Source organism: Apostichopus japonicus, chromosome 6, assembly GCF_037975245.1.
Source record: "Apostichopus japonicus isolate 1M-3 chromosome 6, ASM3797524v1, whole genome shotgun sequence".
NCBI classification, from domain to species: Eukaryota; Metazoa; Echinodermata; class Holothuroidea; order Aspidochirotida; family Stichopodidae; genus Apostichopus; species Apostichopus japonicus.
In genome coordinates, this window is record NC_092566.1 from 7,984,628 (window position 1) to 8,005,888 (window position 21,261).

Consider the following 21,261-nt stretch of genomic DNA (forward strand, 5'->3'; position numbering starts at 1 on the left):
GTTATTTCAAACATGAAGTGTCCTATTGGCATAATAACATACTTTGAAAAAGTCATTAGCCTAGTGAAGTGTACAGCATACATTTATATGCTACAAATGTGAGGATGCCCTACACTGAACATTATGAACATATGATTAAACTGTCAATCTAATTTCAAGTGAGGCTTCATTTGTACAGTGTAAGACGGTCAGCTCTTACATAAAGTTTTGTATTGTACCATAGTTTTACTTGTTTATTAGTGAAGTGTAAAGGGCTCACTGTACAGATCTGAGAGGGCTATACATGTGTACAGTACATTTGTATGTTGTCTTGTGGTAGCAAAAAGGTTGATTAACAACTTTCTCTCTTCTGGGTTGCTATGCAACTATCTTGCTCTTCCTGGAAATTAGCCCTCACAGGAAATGGGGTCTGTGTGTATACATTTTAGGAACAAAGGAGTTTTGTGAGGGTACAGTATAGGGAGTTGGCAATTGGCTATGAGTATCTGAGCAAGGCAGTTTTAAAAGAAGAGAAAGATAGTTTAATGGCTGGATAGTTTGTTTTAAACCTTAATTTACATAGTTCAAGTTACTGTTCATGGACCTTATTATTTTATGGAAGATGTGATATTCAACTGCCAGTCTGGGACACTATTTATTATAAAGGATACTATTTACTATAACAGATATTGTTTTACAATAAAGGATATATTCCAGGACACCATCACTTATAAAGGACATTATTTTACTACAAAGGATATTGACATTATTTTACTGAAAGGATACCCTGGAACACTATTTCATATAAATTAAAGGATACTTTTTTGCTGGGATCGGACATTCATAATACCATTTGTTGGGTTCAACTATACTGATGTCGTAGAATATCTGATGTCGTGGAAGGTCTGAGGTCGTAGAATACTTGATGTCACCAGCAGGCCAACTCACCAGAACAGACTTTTAATGTCAAGAACAAACATTTATTTTCAGTGGCTAACACCCTTAATACTTACAGTATAGATCTACTGTTAAAAAATGAAAACTTCTTATAGTGTGGTGTTATATAAGTGTAGATAACACCAGTTGAGAATCCCAGTTCAAACTATTTAAAAATATAAGGAGTAAAAAAATAGTTCATACAGTTTAACCCAGCAAAACATAGTTGACCCAGTTAAACATAGTTGACCCAGTAAAACATAGTTGAACCAGTTGGACCCAGTAAACATAGTTGAACCAGTTGGACCCAGTAAAACATAGTTCAACCAGTTGGACGCAGTAAAACATAGTTGAACCCAGTTGGACCCAGTAAACATAGTTGAACCAGTTGGACCCCAGTAAAACATAGTTGAACTTGGACCAGTTGAACCTAGTTAAACATAGTTGAACCAGTTGGACACAGTAAAACATAGTTGAACCAGTTGGGAACCCCAGTTCACCCAGTTCAACCTAGTTCAAATTTGGGCCAATTTCCGTATAGAAAATTCCAGTTGAACCCAGTTCAAAAATTCAACTGGAATTTCCACCAGGGAATACCGTATTCGGATTTTCATTGCATTAGTTGAAATTTATGGTAATTAGCCTAATTGCATAATTGTTAGACAGTTACCCTGCTGCTAAAAGTACTAAAGTCAACTCGGTTGTACATGCTAACGTTATAAACACATGATTTATGTAGCCTACATATTACCAAGGCCGTCCTACAATCCCTTCATCACCTCTAGGCTTATAAAATCGGAGCCTTATTGTACTATCCACCAAAATGCATAAAAACATAGAAAATCCACCAATAAAAGCTACAATATACGGGCTAATTGTTGGTCAAAACGTACACGATATATGTTGTGCAACATCATAAATGCTGAGGCAATTGACCCTGGTCTTGTCTGAGAATGTGGCCCAGCGTATCTCCAGGTAAACAACTCCTTAATATGAGGGCATACGATGACCTTGTTGAGGCTGCTGGGTATACCCTTAATAGAGCCCCAATAATTGTAGAAACAAATTGGCATCATTCAAGAAAGAGTTTACGATTTTATGGCCTAACGAATTTGTGTACCGATGCTCATATTAAGTGGATTCGGCGTAAAATTTCAGGGACGATGAGCTTCGATGTGTTAAAAACCAATCAACTCAATAATGTTCGAACTCGCAGGGAAAGAATCAAGCCAACCCCTCTTTAAACTTAAATTATAATAATAGGCTATTACAAAAATGTTTCTATGATGAACACCAATGGTCTCCCAGCCTCCCCTTTCCCCACCACCTAACACGAAGAACAGCACACAGTTTGATGGTTTAAGAGCTTTAATAAGTGGAGGGCTATTAAGGGGGGGGGGGGCTATATTTGCTGAACTGCCCATGTTTCCTTTAATTTTGGAAGATTTGCTTCGGAAAAGCGAAGAAGCCAATCAGGTTTGCCAATTGGGCCCACCACCCAGTTCATACGTTTTCGGCAAGCTTGGAAGCGATTAGACATGTGTGTTATTACATGGAACTTACCACCTGGAAATGAGGTCCACTTCCCAAAAATGTTTATTCAAGTCCTGCCTCCAGCAGTGAACAATCACTTGGCCTTAAATTGGTTTGTAAACTGCGAGCGGTCGCTGTGGAAAAAAACATGATCTCACATGATACGCAATTTCGTATTAATAACATGAATAAAGATTTTGTGGTTTGCTTAAGTTCACGCCCCTCTTTGGAGAAATGTCCAAGACATTTGTATCGGGCAGATCCTCGGGCATGTAAAATACAGTGGGCAAGCACATTCGTGGTAGGCAGAAACGGACTCTGAGGCATGTGCAGTTGCACGCAAGAAAAAGAGTATTACAAACGACTTGGCCAAGGCTATAGTGTACCGGGCTCTCTGAGTACGGATATTCTACGCTTGCTCAAACTTATATTGCATGTCGATATTTATCATCCCTCAATTGAGAACAGGCTGACAGTGGTGGATCCGTATTTTACGAAGGAGGGGTCATCCAAGCCGACCCGCGGGTAGAAGGGTACTCCCAAGAAAAACAGAACCGCCTGGAAAATGATACATTCTGAGACATGTTAGGTTACAAATTAGGTCCACAACTAGATCTAGGCCTACACGAAATGTTATGATAATAACTATACTTTTTATTTTTGGTGGGGTTGAAGGGGGGCAGTCCGCGCCAGCAGAAAACTTAACATGTTGACCTCGAACATTTCAAATTTTGTTTGGAATATCGACAGAAGTTACCATTTTGTATCAACATGTCTTTATTTTCCACACTAATAGTTAGGCCTACGTACTCATCAAATAAACAACAACTTAACATTAGCCCACTTGACTTAACACTTGACTGAAAGCCCAAGTAGTTGTTATTTAGATAGTAAGTCACTGCTCCAGTATAGTTTTTCCATTACTTTATAAGAAAGGTGCTTATTCGATAGTAACAATGCCTTGACTGTAATGTTACCTGCCATTCATCTCAAGGGACCGTCTTTAAATTCCGTGAACTAAGACATCACTAAAGACCGCCTCCTTTCTGTGAATCTGGGACGTTGATTGGATACAAAAGTTAACGTCATTACATGTTTGCTACTTATTTCGTGCCACACATCGCGATTATGCTCATTGCACAGATACACCAGAATAGCAAGAAGACGTGAAAACCCTGTAGTTTGTTGTCTGTGTGACACACGTGGATTTAGACCTGGAAAATTGCCGACAAGATACGAGAACCTTGTGCTTTGCGCATAACGAACACGTTAACGTTTGAAGATATGCTTTAACTAGAGCAAACTGGACTCGTTATTAGGACGTAGCCGGAAGATATAAAAGTGAGTGGATTATTTCTCAGCAGTGTCTATCTAGAATAATGTATGCGAACTCTCCGCAATAGATGGGCTCACTCGGTATGTGAGGCCGAAGTAGTGGCTAGTACTAGTTCTGCTAAGCCTAACAGTCAATAACAAGTAACAATGTCTAGCGTAAGTAGTGAAAATGTACCGTATAACACCGCCCAGCTATTACTAGTACTAGTAGTTACTACCAGTACCATGTTGGTCAAATTAGAAGTACGTTTGTAGACCGTGTAACGATGGATGACTTGCTGATAGACCTATTCTATAACTGCGATCACCAGGTTATATTATTAACAATAACAATGCTCAGGAAAGAATGTTAGAACTTAAATTGCAAAGCTTACAGTGCTTATTGGGTCTATGCTTCTTAACTATAATATAGCGTGGCCCAGAAGTACACTAGGCGTACGGCTAGAAAATATATGAGCATATAATAGGCATACCACATGCCTCATCCATAATATTATGGTTGTTGTAAAACTCAACCAAATAAACACACATATCTAGGGAGTTGTAATCAACATCCTTTTAGTATGACACAACTTTGAAGCAATTACAGAAAACACTGCATGTCTCACACAGGACCTATTGAGAGAGACAAGACATTGTTGTAGACTATATATATATATATATACATACAGACTCGCGCAAAAAGAAACATTTAATGCCGATAATCTGACCTGGTTTCGAATGAGGTGTAACAGAAGTGTTACACACCACCATCGATCTGTGTTACACACCACCATCGATCCTGGAAAATACACACACAGCTTGATACCATTGGTAATTAGACCAGGGAGCTGCTTCTCTAGCTGCCATCAATACCAACAGCACTGTACAAACGATTAAGCGATGGACATCTCAGGTCCAGCTAACGATAACAAGGTATCACTTCATTACTGTCTGCATTTGGTAGCGACAAGCAGAAAACGTTACTTGCAAGCAACGGAAAGTTAACTTTTTCAGAAGGCCGCATGCGGTTTGGGGCGAGTCTTCAATGCCTTTAATTGCCAAATACCATGCAACTCTTAAAGGCATTGAAGACTCGCCCCACACCGTGTGCGGCCTTCTGAAAAAGTTAACTATCCGTTGTTTGCAAGTGACATTTTGTTCGTGTCGCTACAAAATGCAGACAGTAATGAAACGTGATACCTTGTTATCTTTAGCTGGACCTGAGATGTCCATCGCTGTATCGTTTGTATAAGTGCTGTGCTGTGGGTATTGACCGCAGCTGTATGTACTGACTGTACACTAGTGTCTAATTTCTGACAGTAGCAAGCTGTGTGTGTATTATCTGGGATTGATGGTGGTGTTTAACACTGCTTCTGTTACACCTCATTCGAAACTAGGTCAAATTACTGGCATTAGACGTTTCTTTTTGCGCGACTCTTCACACCCTTTAAGCAGCAACTGCTCTTGAATTCTGCATCAACTAAGGAGTAAGGACTAGTAATTGTCTATATTTATTGGCTAGATTGCCCTGAGGGATGTAAAATCAACTACCCCAGGCTAAGCCAGGGGGATAATTTATCTGGTATGATATTGGCCTAGCAAAATGGTCAAGTTTCCCTGGTTGGTTTGTTCCACTTATCATGAGGGTAATTTACAGCTACAAAGTAATTGTCATTCTCAAATTATTTTAGGAACGACACTTCACATCCCCTATTTATGTCCATTAATTGAAGTTCATGTTAGTAAGAGAGTGTTACACAATTACATGTGTCAGGTGTTTAGTCAAAAGACAAAGAAAAACACATTTTGTCACAGTGAAATGCTCCTAATAAATACATGAAACAATCCAACTGGGGAAATAGGGAGGCTTTTTACCACATTGATATGAGTGCAAAAGGCAAGGGTCTAGACTAGCTGACATCAATTAACACACCAATGGTTCATTGCTCAACTTAGCTCTCCAGAAACCAGTAGATGTCAGCAGATATCCAAGCTACAACAGAACCACAATGATATAGTCCATGATAAAAGCAGACCTACTGAGCATTTTGTAGACAAAAGTTACTCTGCTTTGGCAGTTTTAAAATCTTCCCATGTCTGCCAGATCTACAGCCAGGCTTTGTAGGAAGCCACTAAATACTTACCCGCGTAGCGGTTCGGTTCATCGGTAAGGATCCTGGGCGAGAATGATCTCACCTGACGTCACAGTCTTGCATAACTACGTAGATGCACATGTTGTACATTTCACGTGTATAGTGCGGGTATACGAGCTCGTGTAACATGTACGAATTGCCGGGCCAAGTCCCGCTCGCCATTAAGTAAAAGAGGGGAAATAAGAGACAAATACACAAATATCCAAACGTTTCACGGTTCATTCTTGACATTTTAAGTTAACAAACTTATATAAAAAAGCTGCAATAAAGTGTTGTATTTATCTTTATATCTCAAGTAGCAGGTCTCACAAGTTATTACACAAAGTTAACTAACCTCCAAGACCTGGTTGTGTACATATATCATTTTAAAAACTGAGTACCGTTTCAAACCGCTATTATATCTATCTTCATCTCAAATAACAGGTCTCACAAGTTATTACATTGAGTCAACTAACCTCCAAGACCTGGTTATTTACAAATATCATTTAAAAACTGCAAGTACGGTTTAAAACCGCTATTATATCTATCTCTATCTCGTAGCAGGCCTCACAAGTTATTACATTGAGTCAACTAACCTCCAAGACCTGGTTGTGTACATATATCATTTTAAAACTGCAAGTATTGTTTCAAACCGCTATTATATCTATCTTCATCTCAAATAACAGGTCTCACAAGTTATTACATTGAGTCAACTAACCTCCAAGACCTGGTTATTTACAAATATCATTTAAAAACTGCAAGTACGGTTTAAAACCGCTATTATATCTATCTCTATCTCGTAGCAGGCCTCACAAGTTATTACATTGAGTCAACTAACCTCCAAGACCTGGTTGTGTACATATATCATTTTAAAACTGCAAGTATTGTTTCAAACCGCTATTATATCTATCTTCATCTCAAATAACAGGTCTCACAAGTTATTACATTGAGTCAACTAACCTCCAAGACCTGGTTATTTACAAATATCATTGAAAAACTACAAGTACCGTTTCAAACCGCTATTATATCTATCTGTATCTCGAGTAGCAGGTCTCACAAGTTATTACATAGAGTCAACTAACTTCCGAGACCAGGGCAAAATAAAGTAATTCGGGAACCGAGAGCGCCGAGCACAGTTGCACCCGAAACCGAGTTCCGAGGGCGCTCGAAATGGTCCGACCCGCTGTAGGCGTTAGTATTTAGTGGCTTCCGGCTTTGTAGGCAAAACAGCTAGGATACCTTAATCCTATTGTAAAAAGTTTGAGTCTAATTGATTTCTAAACCCAGTATTAGGCTTTCTCAAGTGGAGTGATTCCTTTCTGCTGTGACACAACATGACAAGCTGTGGATCTGGTGGAAAATATAAAGTGCTCAGGCATGTTGAGCAAAATGAAATACACTCCTCTCCCAAATACACTATACAACACTGCGTAAGGCTTTTCCTGGATAGGCTGAATCAGGTTTATAAAGAAATTAAGCCAAATTTTCAACCAAGAGTTGAAGATGAAAAGTAACTCCAAACAGCAAAACATACGATAAGTCAAACAGATCCTTGGCAGTAAAAAAGTGGTCTCAGTGTAAAAAGCACTTTGTCTTCATACTCACAGTGGTCGATGAAGGCACGAATGAATGGATGCTGATTGGCCGGGCTCATCTGAAAATAAGTGACTCACAAAAAAACCCCAATAAATTTCACTTAATAGTTAATGCACTAAAACACTGTTGAATATGAGCAGACTGTCAACACAATCTGGTCTCAAGTAAAACCATTGCAGAATTTTGAATAGCAAATGAACACAACTGACCCAACACGTCTGATAACCAACATGAACTTGTATGAGATTGAATGATAAACCAGAAACAAAATGATTACGATTTACAATCACATGATAAAACAATTTAAGCAATTCAATGAGATTAGTACTAAAAAAAAAATTGGAGGCAGTACAATCACATACTAGTACAATAACTGTACGTCACGCTCAAAAATGAAAAGAATTAATGAAAGTGTACTACAGAGTTGAAGTGCTACTCTAAAAAGAGAATTGAATTAAACAGAACCAAAGTCTAGATATATGCATTAACTGTGTGCATATCCACCTGTCGCCCAGTGAAGGTATATGAAGGAGTCACAAGCTCTGTTGACTCCCTAATTGACAGAAACAATGGTCCAGCCATACTGCTTCATACATGCAAAAGGCCTTGGTGAATGTAAACACAGCAAACCAATCAATCAATCAACAGTTATAAGCCAAGTTGACCTCCTTGAAGATTATACACATTATGAGGTTCACAGCAAACCAGTGTCCAGCTAAACTACTTCCACCTGATGTTCATAGTCTAAGTCTTGTTACATAAGTAGCAATTAGTTTGGTTCATTGCAACATCTGTATCTTTTGATTTCTATTTTACTTTTGTTTCTTTTAAATTCTTTTAAATGAGTGTAAAGGCTAGTATTAGTAATTCTATGCTACATGATGAGGGTAGTACACTGTACAGTAAGTATTGGGTGTACACATATTTATGATCAGATTCGTGGCAGGTAACTTTATACAAAGGTAAACATTAAGATGTCAAAAAAGATAACTAGTTTAGAAGGTCTACCAAGTCAACATCTACCTATACTTTGATTTATGTAGATCTACAAAATTCTGTACTTGATAGGGAGAGGTCAAATGACATGTTTACATTGATATTGTGGTTTCATCCATTTGATAAGACTTACAAGTTTACTTTGTGACCATCTTAATCCCACGAGAGTGCATAACAGTGAACAAGGTTTGGTTGACAGTTAATCATGACACAAGCTGATTGCACCTGGCATGTATGCCGAAGATCATGTAGTCACATCATTGCCGAAATGTGGGAGCCGTCATTAATTTGTGATGATCACATGTCAGTCAAAAATTGATTTGGGGGTCGTACGGATTTTGATGATTTGGATGACCCTTGACCCATCACTTAGAGGTGGTTTGGTTTGTGTTTCAAACGATAAACCTCCTAGCAAGATTTAACACATCAACTATGCATGCTAAATAGAAAGTCTTAGTGTACGTCAACAGATATATATATATATTAGGATCTATATCGACATGAATCAGCTAAGAAAATATCGAGCAAATTTAAAAAAAATTAACAATAGCATCTTACAAGTTTCTTACACAAGGCATCCCCAACAGATGCACTCTTTTGTCAGCGATATGACCTTTATTGACACACTCAGATAATATTATTTAAGCAAAATTTATGTACCAGAAATTTTGTCCTCTGCATGAACTCAATTTGCAAATTGTCATGGCAGTATGTGAACAGACAAATTAGATTCAAACGAAAAGTTCATTTTAACAGGGTATATTGGTGTTTCGTCTTGCTAGATATCTACTACTGAATACAATTGGTGATATTTACGTCTGACATACATACTCTTTGACAAAGGATTACAGAGGATGGGACAGGAAGTTACTTCTGCCCCTGTATTTACCTGTCTCCTTGTTACTGTTAGTCCAACAAGTCACACTGATATCTTTGTGCATGTAATTGCTTTGGAAAGAATAACTATTTCACCAAGTGTGTGGAACACAATTTTTATTGCAAAGTTAGTCACTAGTAGAAGGGTAGTCACTGTCCAATCAAGTGTGAATATGTGACCTATGTGAAAATGATGCAAAGTTAAAAAAAAAATAAGGGAAAATAAAGCTTAAAAATCTCAGTGATTGTCTGTTGATTCGTGATTTTTGCTGATGAGTACATCATAACTACTGTTGAAAAAAGTATATATACATATCATACGGATGATGATACTTGTTCCATTCTTAGTGCTCAGTGTTTTAGCTCTCTCAGTATTGTGCATTTCATACATGACTTTGTCCATCAGACAGCTACTCGCAACCATTTTCCTAAAGCAAATTTAATAAAGGATGATATTCTCTAACTGTCACATTCATTTTCAGTTCATTATCCATTTGTAAACTGTTTTATTCACATATCCAGAAGGATTAAATTACTTTTACACTTTTCCTTTCTTTGAAGATGTTGAAGCACTTGAAAATGAAAGCTGCAATCTACCAGCAAGAAACACAATTGGACAATCCATCTGATCAGGAGAGGCTACAACCTGGGAAGAACAACGAAGATATCTTGGTCAATACAAGCGGTGAAGTGTTACAAACAGCCGATGCTGGAAACATCCAGTACGCAGCTGCAAATCACAGTAATGCCGTGTATCCAACGTTTACACCTTGTGCTAAATATAATGATACCAACTCTTTTGAAATGGATACAAAATTACGTGGTGGTCTTGGGTTCAGCAGACAAGTAGCCGGTTCCCCACCAGATACCAGTGACTTGGAGCACCTGCCGTCAGCTCATATTGATTGGAAAGCACATTCAAGCAGCACAGATCACTTCTACAATAGCTTCAAAACCACATGTTTAGATCCATCATGTCATTGCTCACCGAAGAAACTCTATTCCTTTTCTCCCAAATTTGAGGAAAGTTGTTCCTGTTTTCCTTGCCAACAGTATCCTAGGATGGTACATCACAACTCGGTCTCATTTTGTCATTCGACTGCCCCACATCTTTGCCAACCAGCAGCCCAAATGTACTGTTCATCAGATCAACATTTTTCTCAGCACAAACCACTATATCATGGACCTTTCGGCCATACTGCCATGGATTGGAATCGGTTTACTGATGCCACCGATTTCAACCTTTCGAGACATCCATCCGCAACAAATCTGTTGCATCGTCAGCATCCTAGCATTCCACATTCCTCTTTCAATGTCACTGCAAATTGCCAAACGAATGCACCCAAGGAACTGAGTAAGCTTTCACTTCCATTGAGTAGATCCACAATATTTGATTTAGTGAAAAGTGGAAATTGTGATGCTATCCTACAGACTCTAGATGATCCTCTGCATGACGAAACCAGCCCGATGTATCCACTTGCCCTTCAAACTGTTCTGGAAATCTTAGACGTTATTGAAAAGAAGTTTGCCGATGCATGCAAGAGTGACAGTAAGGTGGAAGATGATATTAACCAGCTTTCAAGTTTTGTTAGAAGTATGAAAAAGTCAACTTGTGGGGATAGTTTAAGCTCTGATGAAGCATCAACGATTTGTGAGGAAGAAGAACTCCCTACAACAGTGTCAAACCAAGCTGCACAATGCCCAGATATTTCTTCTCTTTGTAGAGACACGGCTAACGATGACGAGACAATTTTGGAAAGTACACATCTTCTTCCTGCAGCTGTATTATCTACTTCCACAAACTTACAGAAAGACACACCTACAGTTGATGTGCATGATGCTGATGGTCTAATCTTCCATAGTACTTCAAACAGTGAGAATGGGGAGGAGGAGCCACTTGAAGAAGTAGAAAAATTAGAACAAGAAGATGATAGCATTACCAAAATATTTCCTGCAATTATAAAGTCTGGAACCTTTTTGTGCTCCAACAGTGAGAATGGAGAGGAGCAGCTTGAAGAAGTACAAAATTTAGAACAAGACGATGATAGCATTACCAAAATATTTCCTGCAATTAAGAAGTCTGAAACCTTTTTGTGCTCCAACAGTGAGAGTATCAATTTCTCATATAATTCTGTAGAGCAAATACCAGAAGGAAGTGAACACAAACAGGAAGGTGCGAAAGGCGTAGATCAAAAAGAAAGTGAAACTCTGCAAGCAAGGGAAAGTGAAAGAGCAACAGAAGTAGTGGATGGTGATTTTGATGGAAAGCCTGAAGAATGTATAACTGATCATTCAGAAATCGAAGAAGATATGAGAAGTCTTTCTTCAAAAGAAGCAATTGATGATGAAAGCAATTTGGTTTGCGAAGGAAAAGATGATGAGTTGACTGTTTGTCTGAAGAAGGAAGAGAGGAATAATTTGTCAGACCAGAACCGAGGAAAGGAAGATGGGCCAAACTTGCTCAATTCGAATTCCAAATCAATTGAGGAAGTTGATCATGTAGCAGACAAGAGCTATGACATTGATGTTGTAGATGCACTACTGGATCAGACTCTTTATGAAGGAGACAAGAAGAGGAGGGACAAGAAGACTAGTAAACTAAAGAAGAGCTGTAGTGAGGAAACACCAATTGATGTGGAATCTTCTAAAACCAGCTCTAGGTACAGATTTAAAGGATACAAGGTGCGTTCTGTCGGAGTGACTGAAAAGATATTGACCAAGTCATGTGTAAAAACATTTTCTCGAATCGGAGAAAAACCTTCATTGTGCGTCAGTCACGCCTTAGATGATGTCGAAGATAAGCCTCTAGATAAACCACCAGCATTGAGAGATGTTAAAGAACAGCAAGATGAGAATGGGAACACAATTTGCTTACCTCCTTTAGCCCTTTCATGTAAAAGGGGATATGACGGTGGCATTTCTAACCAGAGTACTCCAGAAATTGGTAAATGCCCGAGCAACCCTTTGTCACCTACATCTGACAGCTTTGAGTGTGCAGATTTAAGAATATTACCTGACAAGTCCTCCGATGTGACCACAGAGGAGTATAAAAGAAGTAAGGATCGAAGTGCAAGACATATCAGCAATGGAATGGCAGCACTAGATGCCATTCGAAAACTGCCTCTTCCAAAAGAACCACCGAATGCAGTTGGGGCTGGTAAGCCATTGCATTCAAAGTCTTTTCATGGTAGATTACTTATTCAAAAAAACTCCAAAGAGTCGCCTTATCCCATTCCAATGGAGCTCATCGATGATAACATGCTTCTTGGAGATCCGAGACTTTCTCTTACCAACCTTGTAGACCACGGGAGGCACTTTGAATTGAAGACGTTACATTGGCAAAATGAGGAATGTAGCATTAGCCAAGGTGAAAATCCTAGTATGTCTAATAGTTTCTCGACAGCTAATGAGAGAGATCCACGCATAAGGAGACGCTGGTCAGAAGACAGTAATGTTACAGTCGCAAATGCAGCTGTAACTTTGGTAAAGGTCCAAGTGAGGGCAGATGTTAAGCAGAAAGGTATCAGGACAGAGGCTTCATTTGAGGAAAAGGAAACTGCTTTGCCATCAGCTTCAGAAAAAGCTAAAAAAAACCTGAACACAGTTTATAGTGAAAAACAATCAGTGGCAACAGGACTACTGCCGGAGCTTATTCAAACAAATAGTCAAGAAGATGGCAATATTTTTCTGGAAGGGGTTAAAGAAAACCATGGCGAGAGTGTAAAAGAAACAAGTGATGGGACCACAGTTGGGTTGAATGAGATAGATCCTTCTCTAAACGGAAAATCTGTGCCACATCCTGCCCATGAAGGTAACACTGAGAAACCAGATGTAGCATCTGGTCTTTCAGTATCGCAACAGTCTGTTGACACAACTAATACCTTGCTTAGTTTTAAAGCAGCCTTGTCACTCCTTAAAGGTATCAAAGATGACATAAAGAACAATTACCCAGATGTCGAAGGAGAGATTGAACATCCTGACAAAAGCGAATTGATACACAGGGTGTCCGATTTGAAAAAGACAGTCGAAGTAAGCTTGTTGACAACGGAGGTCCAAGAGAAGAAAGCTACAGGCAGGAAATTGACAAGCCTGACTGGTCTCTTGGAGGACCATTTCATATTGACTGCTGACCTTGTTATCCTGGGTTTGTGGTTGGAAGGATTTCATCCATCTAACAATGAACTGCCTGAATTCACGAGAGGTGTGTTTGAAAGGCCAACCGCACCTTCTCTGAGGAAGATTCATAGATGGCTGCAACACAGATATGAACTTGATGGATTAAAACATGAAAAGTTGACAAATTTGATTTCCATGATTGGTGTACAAAGACATGGGAAGAGATCCAGATCCAGAAGTCCAAGTACTAGTTCAGAAAGAAGCAAAAGAAGATCAGGCGGTTCGCAAGAGAGACATCGCAAACAGGGCTCGGCAAAAAGGTCAGATGATGTCGCAAATCTCAAAGATGCTGTGCCGACATCCTGTACGACATTAAAGAAATCTCTATCTCTATCTAGGAACGAACATGTTGCCACATCGGAGTCAAAGTATAATCACCTTGCCAGTACTTCTGTCTGTAGCTCTGATGCACAATTTGGAAATTCTGAGAACCAACCCTCAGGCAAGGTTGCAAATGGTTCCTCTGATTATGACGGAGTGAAATTAGTAATTGATGAAGAGGAACACGAAACAACCCCAGTGAAACGAAAAATTCAAAATGGAAGAAAGGACCAGGAACGAAGAAAGAGTGGAAAATCAGCCAAGAGAAGGAGATCGAGTGTCTCTGTCAGAAGAGGTGTTCCAGATCTGCCAGAAGAGCTGGAGATTGTCAAGAAAGATGTCTTGTCTGCATTAAGGACCAGAAACAAGAAAAGAGCCAATTATTGTCTAGAGAAACTTCCAACGATCTCAAAGAGGGCTCATGCACAATTGGAAGATGAAAACAAGAGATACAAGTGTTTGAACAATGTCAGTCCAGACACTAAAACGAAGCATGCGGATGCTATGAAGGGAATCCAACGTCTAATCATCGACTGTGAGACTCTCGTATATTCTCTGTCGTGGAATGTGAACAAGGAATTGTCACGCACAGCCAAAGATAAAATCTGGAATGTCACTAAGAGAGCTTCCCACCAGCCTTCATATGAGGAAGAGTTGGCTTTGCTGCTGTCTTTGAGGAAAAGTTATTTGTCAAAAGACCTGTGGAAGTACATCAAGAAGGACGTGGATGAGAGAATTGCCAGTCTACAGAGGAAATGCTGCTCCAGGGATCATTATGGTATTAAAGATCTTCCTGTGGAGAGTGAGGACTCTATGTCTGAAACAACAAATCTTTGGCTAAAGAGGAAAGGGATCAGATTTGTAAACGGTTTTCCTCCAGAGCCATCGCAGCAGACGCCTCTGCCAGTGAACCCAACCACTCCTCTAGAAGTTAATAAAGACCCTTCAGGGTTATTTGGAGATGCACAGGCTGAAAGTTTCACGGGTCCATGGGAAGTACACCCTGGAGCTGCTGAGACGTCGCACATCTACCCGTACCTTCCACCAGCAATGATTGAAAGGAACAATTACGTTGAGAGACCTTTTCCAAATTTTCAACCTGTGCCTCTCGCTATGCCATACTCCGTCGAAAAGTGTCCATTGAACGGCCAAACTCCATATCAACCACCATCAACATTTGCGGTGAAGAATGAAAGGAGAGAGTTTGACTGGTGGAGGGATGATCAAGGTCCACAAGAATGGAATGTGAGGATTGGAGACTCCAGCGCAGGAACCACTGGGTATGGTACAGGACCTAGTTTTGAACCTCCAAGGGTATTGTGAGGGTGAGTCATACTCTCATTATTTAGTAGAACTTAGCTTTTTGAATTTCATAGCAAATAGTTTCCTTTGCCAATGTCATTCTTTAATTGGTAGTTTAAGGGAGGATAGGGTGTCGCCTAAATCCTTTAGCATAAGTTTCTTCTTAACATAAGTGTACCAGCAAACCTGTTCACACATCAGTTGGTAAGATCGCCCTATAAAAAGTGCATGTGGTCGCAGAATATTAACAACATAAACTCTGAATTGGTCTTATTATCACATTTGAACATTAATTTCCCTTATCTGGACGAGGAAAATAATATTCAAGATTTGCTTGTAAGACACCCCTCTCATTTTTTAATATGGGGCATTACCATGGGTCAAAGGTCGGTATAATCTTTCTTGTGAGCATTTCTGCAAGTTACACAGTGTAAAATAAAGTAAATATGGCAAATGCTATAGCGCTACAAACTTTGGCAAATATGCTGCATTAAATAATTTGCCTGAAAAATTTAAGAATATTTAATCACCTATGAAAGTGGTTGGAGGTTCCTAACTCACATGTAGTTGACGGTTCCATGTCCCGGTAAAATAAAAATACACAGGTGAAAGCAGTCAATTCTGCTTTAAATAACAACTGCCATCAGTGTCAGTAGTCGATAAAGATAATAATAATAAAAATAGGCATGACCAGGGAGCTGTTACTCAGTAACAGATCCATTCTTTACTAACCGTACGTTAGTATATACTCAGGGAGCTGTACATTTTAAATTTTTACCGAATATGAAATAACCTTAACCTGGTTGGAACAATAGCGCTGTTGCACGACTGGAGGTTTGTTGGTTCATATATTTTCACCAGTACAGTAGCACAAATATCAAGATATATTTCGACGCTTTTCAAAATCTTTAGAGACCTTTCAATAGTAAAGGCCACGCACATTAGGACCCAGAGCCTGTTCTGCACCTCTATTAGGATTGATATGACAGTGCCTTCTGATTGATACTAGGATAACAATATATTGATAACCAGTGATATCTTATATCTATATATATATATATTTTTATATACAAATATATATTGATATGTTGATACTATATTGATACTATTGATATATTGATATCTATATATAATTATATATTTATATATATCTTATATTGTTATCAATTGATATAAATAAATATTGATATCATTTGATATATTGATAACAATTGATAACAAAATATAATGATAACAATAAATTGATACTACTGTAGGAGAACCAAGATTATGACAACAATTACAAAACTGTAGTTTTGAGCAACAAATAGTGAACAATGTGGTGATTTCATTCAATTGTCACCTGACTGACCTTGGTTCACCATATTTTGCCTTAAGAATGTGAATTTCCCAACTGGCATTGCTTTTAGTAGAGTATACCATACTGTTATAATGAAATCTATGTTATACTGTCACACAGAAAGAGCAGTTTTACTGACATACTAGAATAAATCATCCCGTCATTTTAACCAAGGATGTCCGTTTTCTTCCTTTTCAGGGTCTTGTGGAAAACTTGAGTCGGGGATCCTTCTATGAAAGACATGAAAGTGCACAGTTAACAATACACAGGAGGTATTTTGTTGTTGTATCAATGACTGCTACCACCAGACAGGTTCACCTTGTTAATGCTGTTGTTGGGTGATATATGTAAGCAAACAGTTCTTGCAGAAAGTGCAAAACAACAGCAATAAAAAAAAAAACACCTTTGAAGTCTTTTTTACTGTTGTAGAGGGAGTTCCACTCGATCAGGGCTGTTCAACGTATTTTAAGAGGACAGTGTTAGTTTCGTAAGGTTTTTATTTATAATGTACAGTCTTTTCTTGTTTGATTTATAGCTGTAAAAAGTTTTCATAAAGAATATTTAACTATTTTAAAGCATACCAAGTGCTAAGCATTTTTTAAGTTGATTTATTTCAAGATGATTTTGTATAAATTTAGAAAAAGAAAAGGAAGACAAGTCATTCAAAGAAAGAAAAACTAACTTTTGTCACCATCGAGCTGCGTATCGTGGTGAAGTTTGCTATACAATATGGTGGTACTATAGATAGTTATCAAAGGGAAGAAAGGGTGTACAGGTTTAAAACATCAAACATTTTGTCTCTACACTAAGTGGTAGCTGGGGCAGAGAAATAGATTACTTTTAATGGTTTTGCAACAAATACAAATATAACATGAAAGATGGTAACACATCTTCTGTACTTGCTTATTAGGGGTGTTTACTGTTTCCAAACATTGAAACCAGGTAGATCCAGCTAGCCAGATGGAGGGGTATCCAATTATGCATGAAAATAACATGATTGGCTCACAGTGGTGTCATGTGACAATTCCATGCAAAAGATAGCTTTGAGACGAGCTTAGTGAGTGTCTTAGATGACATTAATTAATATCCTGTATTGAGTTGTTACAAAACATTCTTGTTATAACTTGCAGTTTTTATGCGAATTACTGTAGTTTGTTTTAAGGAAGTTGCTTGGTTTTTGTGATGCAAATTTTCCTTCGAAAATTAAAGATAAGTGTTTTGTCATGTTATCGGTTCTAAAGAGTTTTACTCATCAAGCACAGTTCTGTTAAACTTTCCATACCAGGTATCTACAGTAGTAAGAGTAACAAAATTTGTCAGAGGTGTTATTTATGATAGATTGGGTATCTCTTATTTCTTCTTAAGTAGAACTATGACATTACACATTGTTTTATTTGAGAGCAGTTAAAAATAAGATATAATAAAAGCATTTCAACATCTGCATTATTCTGTTGTCAGATGTTAGAATGAAGTTTGTGTTTAGATTTCCAAGACTTACAAGACTTATCAGCATTGCTACACTGTATATAATGGTGCTATGTATTTTGCCTTTTGTAACTTCTGGGCAGAAATTTACGAAATGACTCAACATTGATCATAGTTTAGTAAATACTAAATTACCACTTGGTTAAGAAATAACAGAGGAATATAGGTCTTATTGAAGATTTTGATCTGTTACATTTGAACATTCTGTTCTTGGCTTTACCCTGAGCAGCAAGTTCCTTACAGACCAGCAGTAAGTCCTGCTCTTGCCCAACCGGTCGAAATTCTCCAAAGATTTGAAACTTTTTCAGAACATTTTTGTCTCTGGTAAGAATTATCTCTCAAGTTTCATCTTTGGTAATCTAACTCTAAGTAGGTTGATTACTTGATTATCCAGGACTATTGTAAACATTGTAATCAATTCACTTAACAGAAAACTGGACGTTGATGTGTTTGTCTATGTGACCGTAATGATATCAGTGGCATATCACAAATACACAGTGTGCTTTCTGTCTGAAATGTAATTATCATCTTAACTGCAGAATCTGTTAAAGTGATATTCCAGGGTATTAATTTTTTTATAATTTTTTTTTATAAAGGGTTGACAAGATTGCAACATTGAAGTCGACTTGCTTTGTATCAAAAGTGAAAACTGTAGGAAACAGGAGATGTGATATCATTGAAGCACACTGAAAATTTTGATTTTGTTTTTCAGAAAGTTTACCACCAACTTTTTGGTAGGATGCATCACACATGACATGTCACTAGAGTCATCATTATATTGTTAACTTAACGCAAAGTTTGGACCTTATCTAATCCAAGGTCAAAAACAATACAGTCAAAAAAATCAAGAAAAAAATCAACCTTTTTGCAGTTAGCATGCACCTCTGATATCACACCTGTTTGCTCTAAGTTCACATTTATGGTAGGAACCGACTTTTTAAAATCAACTCTTTTAAAATCAACTCAATCAAATCAACTCTTTTAAAATCGACTATTTAAATAACGAAAAATCAACCTTATTGCAGTCAGCATGCACCTTTGATATAACGTCTGATTGCTTCAAGTTCACATTTATGGTAGGAACCGACTATTTCAAGTATTTATATCGCAAAACCCTTCACCAGGATCCTTAGAATACATTCTTCTTTCATCATCACAAATACAAATTTTCCACCAAAACTTTACTGAACCAAGAATAGATATCACACAGCATCAAATAATTGAGAAAATAAAGAGTTGTTATCCACAGGCGTATTTGCCTGGGCATTGTAAATGGAATGAATCAGCATGGTTTATTCAGTGAAAGAGAAAAGAAAGATGGATTACGGACAGATACTATAGACGCAACGGATATGGACTCGTGGAAAAAAGAATCTGATGCAACATAAGCAGTACATGGCTGAAGAACTGAAAATACGATGACTCATCAGGAAGAACAATGAAAGACGGTTGTAGTCCTAACAAAGACAAAGATGACTCATTATGAAACTGAAAGTGAACCTAAGCAAAACGTCGACAAGGAAGCAGAGATGTTTGTTTAGTTTCAATGTGGTACATGGAAACGCCCCAAAGAAGGAAAGAAAAAATTAATTAAACATGTGAAAGAAATATTTTGTAAGAGTTTGAATTTGCGATAAATTTTACAGCTTTTGGTAAGAATTTATGAGCTGAGCATTTAAGAAGTCGTTAAAACGTTTAAAAAATGACTTGCAATATATGCAGAGAATAACTGTGCCATTAGCGATGATGATTAATGGAACAGGTTCTTGTACACAGCTATGGTATATGGTTTACCTTGGTGTGTGGGTTTCTCCCATACATGTTAATACTAGTACTAATTAGTAAAACAGCATGACACATCCATAATGTTCAGCCAGTGTTTTATGAAGTCTGGCGTGTAAATTACAAGATGGTTGTTTGTTTTACTTGTTAATAATTATTAGACAAGAGTGAACAGAGCGATTTAAGATTTCATGTCTGAAAAATAGCTTATTTGGAAAGTGCAGACTGAGGTATATATGCCACGCGTATAACAGTCATTGGAGAAATATCTTTATTCTGTAATAACGATGGGGCGTAATGATATGCCAAGAAGGGAACTTCTGCTGTAGACAGATTTACGAATAACCTGTTAAAATACACTTTATGTTGCAAGTTTTTACTGGTAATTAATTACTTAAGATTTTGCAGATTTTGAATTTTTTTTTTCAAACAGGGAAAGGAAGATAACACTTTTAAGCTTAAAAGTTCACGATGGAAAACAAATTGTGTCATTTAACATGAACTATGTATGACTTAAAACTCTTTTTGTTGTCAACGTTATATAAAATGATTAATGCCCTTATAACAGATGTGTGTACGATGGATGTTGTTTGGTTTGTATATATTCAGTGAGTCTTTCAATCACATGCTAAGGTTTCTGTCATGTATTTTATCGATGCATAGCACACCCATGGACGTTATGGAACGCCAAAACCGACAAAAATGCATAAAACATTTAAGATGTTAAATTGTTCTTGGTCATTATGTAGCGATAGCTTTGTATTCACATAATGACTGAGGTTAACATAATTTGTTTCTGCATTTTTGTCTGATTAGGCGTTCCATAGACGTTACCTTGAACGTTACCTTGCTTTCGGTTCTAATATTTGGATATCTCAGAAATGTTTGTTACTTGAATCTTGTTTTGTGGTGATCATCACACAACCACGTTATGAATTCTGGCGTGTTATGACGTGAATTTTCGTGTACTACGTGTACAACGAACTCGTGTACTACTCGTGTACGAACTCGTGTACTACGAATTTACGTGCATTTTCGTGAACTTTCGCGAAAAGTCAAGGAAAATCGAACATATTTCACTTCATTTGTCATTGTAACGGTGGTACACTTTAGAAAAGCGAGTCTCAGCTCCTCCAATAACATTACTTTTTATACTGCGTTACTATCTCAAAACTTACAACGGTTTTTGTTAGCTTCCGAGAATTTTTCTCAGCACCACTCGGTTATAAAAGTACTAGCAAATGTTATATATTCAAATTCATGTTTCTTTCAACGATTTTCAGTTGCGTTATGTGAAATGTTGTAATCTTAAGTAAGCATTTTATAATATTGAACTGCCTTGAGGAGAATTGTGCTTGCTTTCTACAATATGTTGGACGAGTAAACGGACGTGTTAAAATTAAATAATACATACAAAGATATAAAATGTTATACATTGCCTCTTTTGATCTCGGTCTTCGAAAGAGGACGTTTTGGTTGGACAAATATTTA

The 21,261-nt window shown here is 37.7% G+C and overlaps 1 protein-coding gene across 1 annotated transcript; it reads left to right on the plus strand.

Moving 5' to 3' along the window:
* The first annotated feature begins 3,572 nt into the window (after positions 1–3,572).
* On the plus strand, positions 3,573–21,201 carry LOC139968852 (uncharacterized). Its single transcript, XM_071973397.1, has 3 exons — positions 3,573–3,789; positions 9,927–15,187; positions 16,702–21,201. The coding sequence occupies exon 2, from the start codon at positions 9,927–9,929 to the stop codon at positions 15,183–15,185; it is 5,259 nt and encodes a 1,752-aa protein (XP_071829498.1). The 5' UTR covers positions 3,573–3,789; the 3' UTR covers positions 15,186–15,187; positions 16,702–21,201.
* Positions 21,202–21,261: the final 60 nt, after the last annotated feature.

Excerpts from the sequence above, each read along its gene's own strand:
- LOC139968852 (XM_071973397.1), top strand. The coding sequence starts at position 9,927 with ATGTTGAAGCACTTGAAAATGAAAGCTGCAATCTACCAGCAAGAAACA.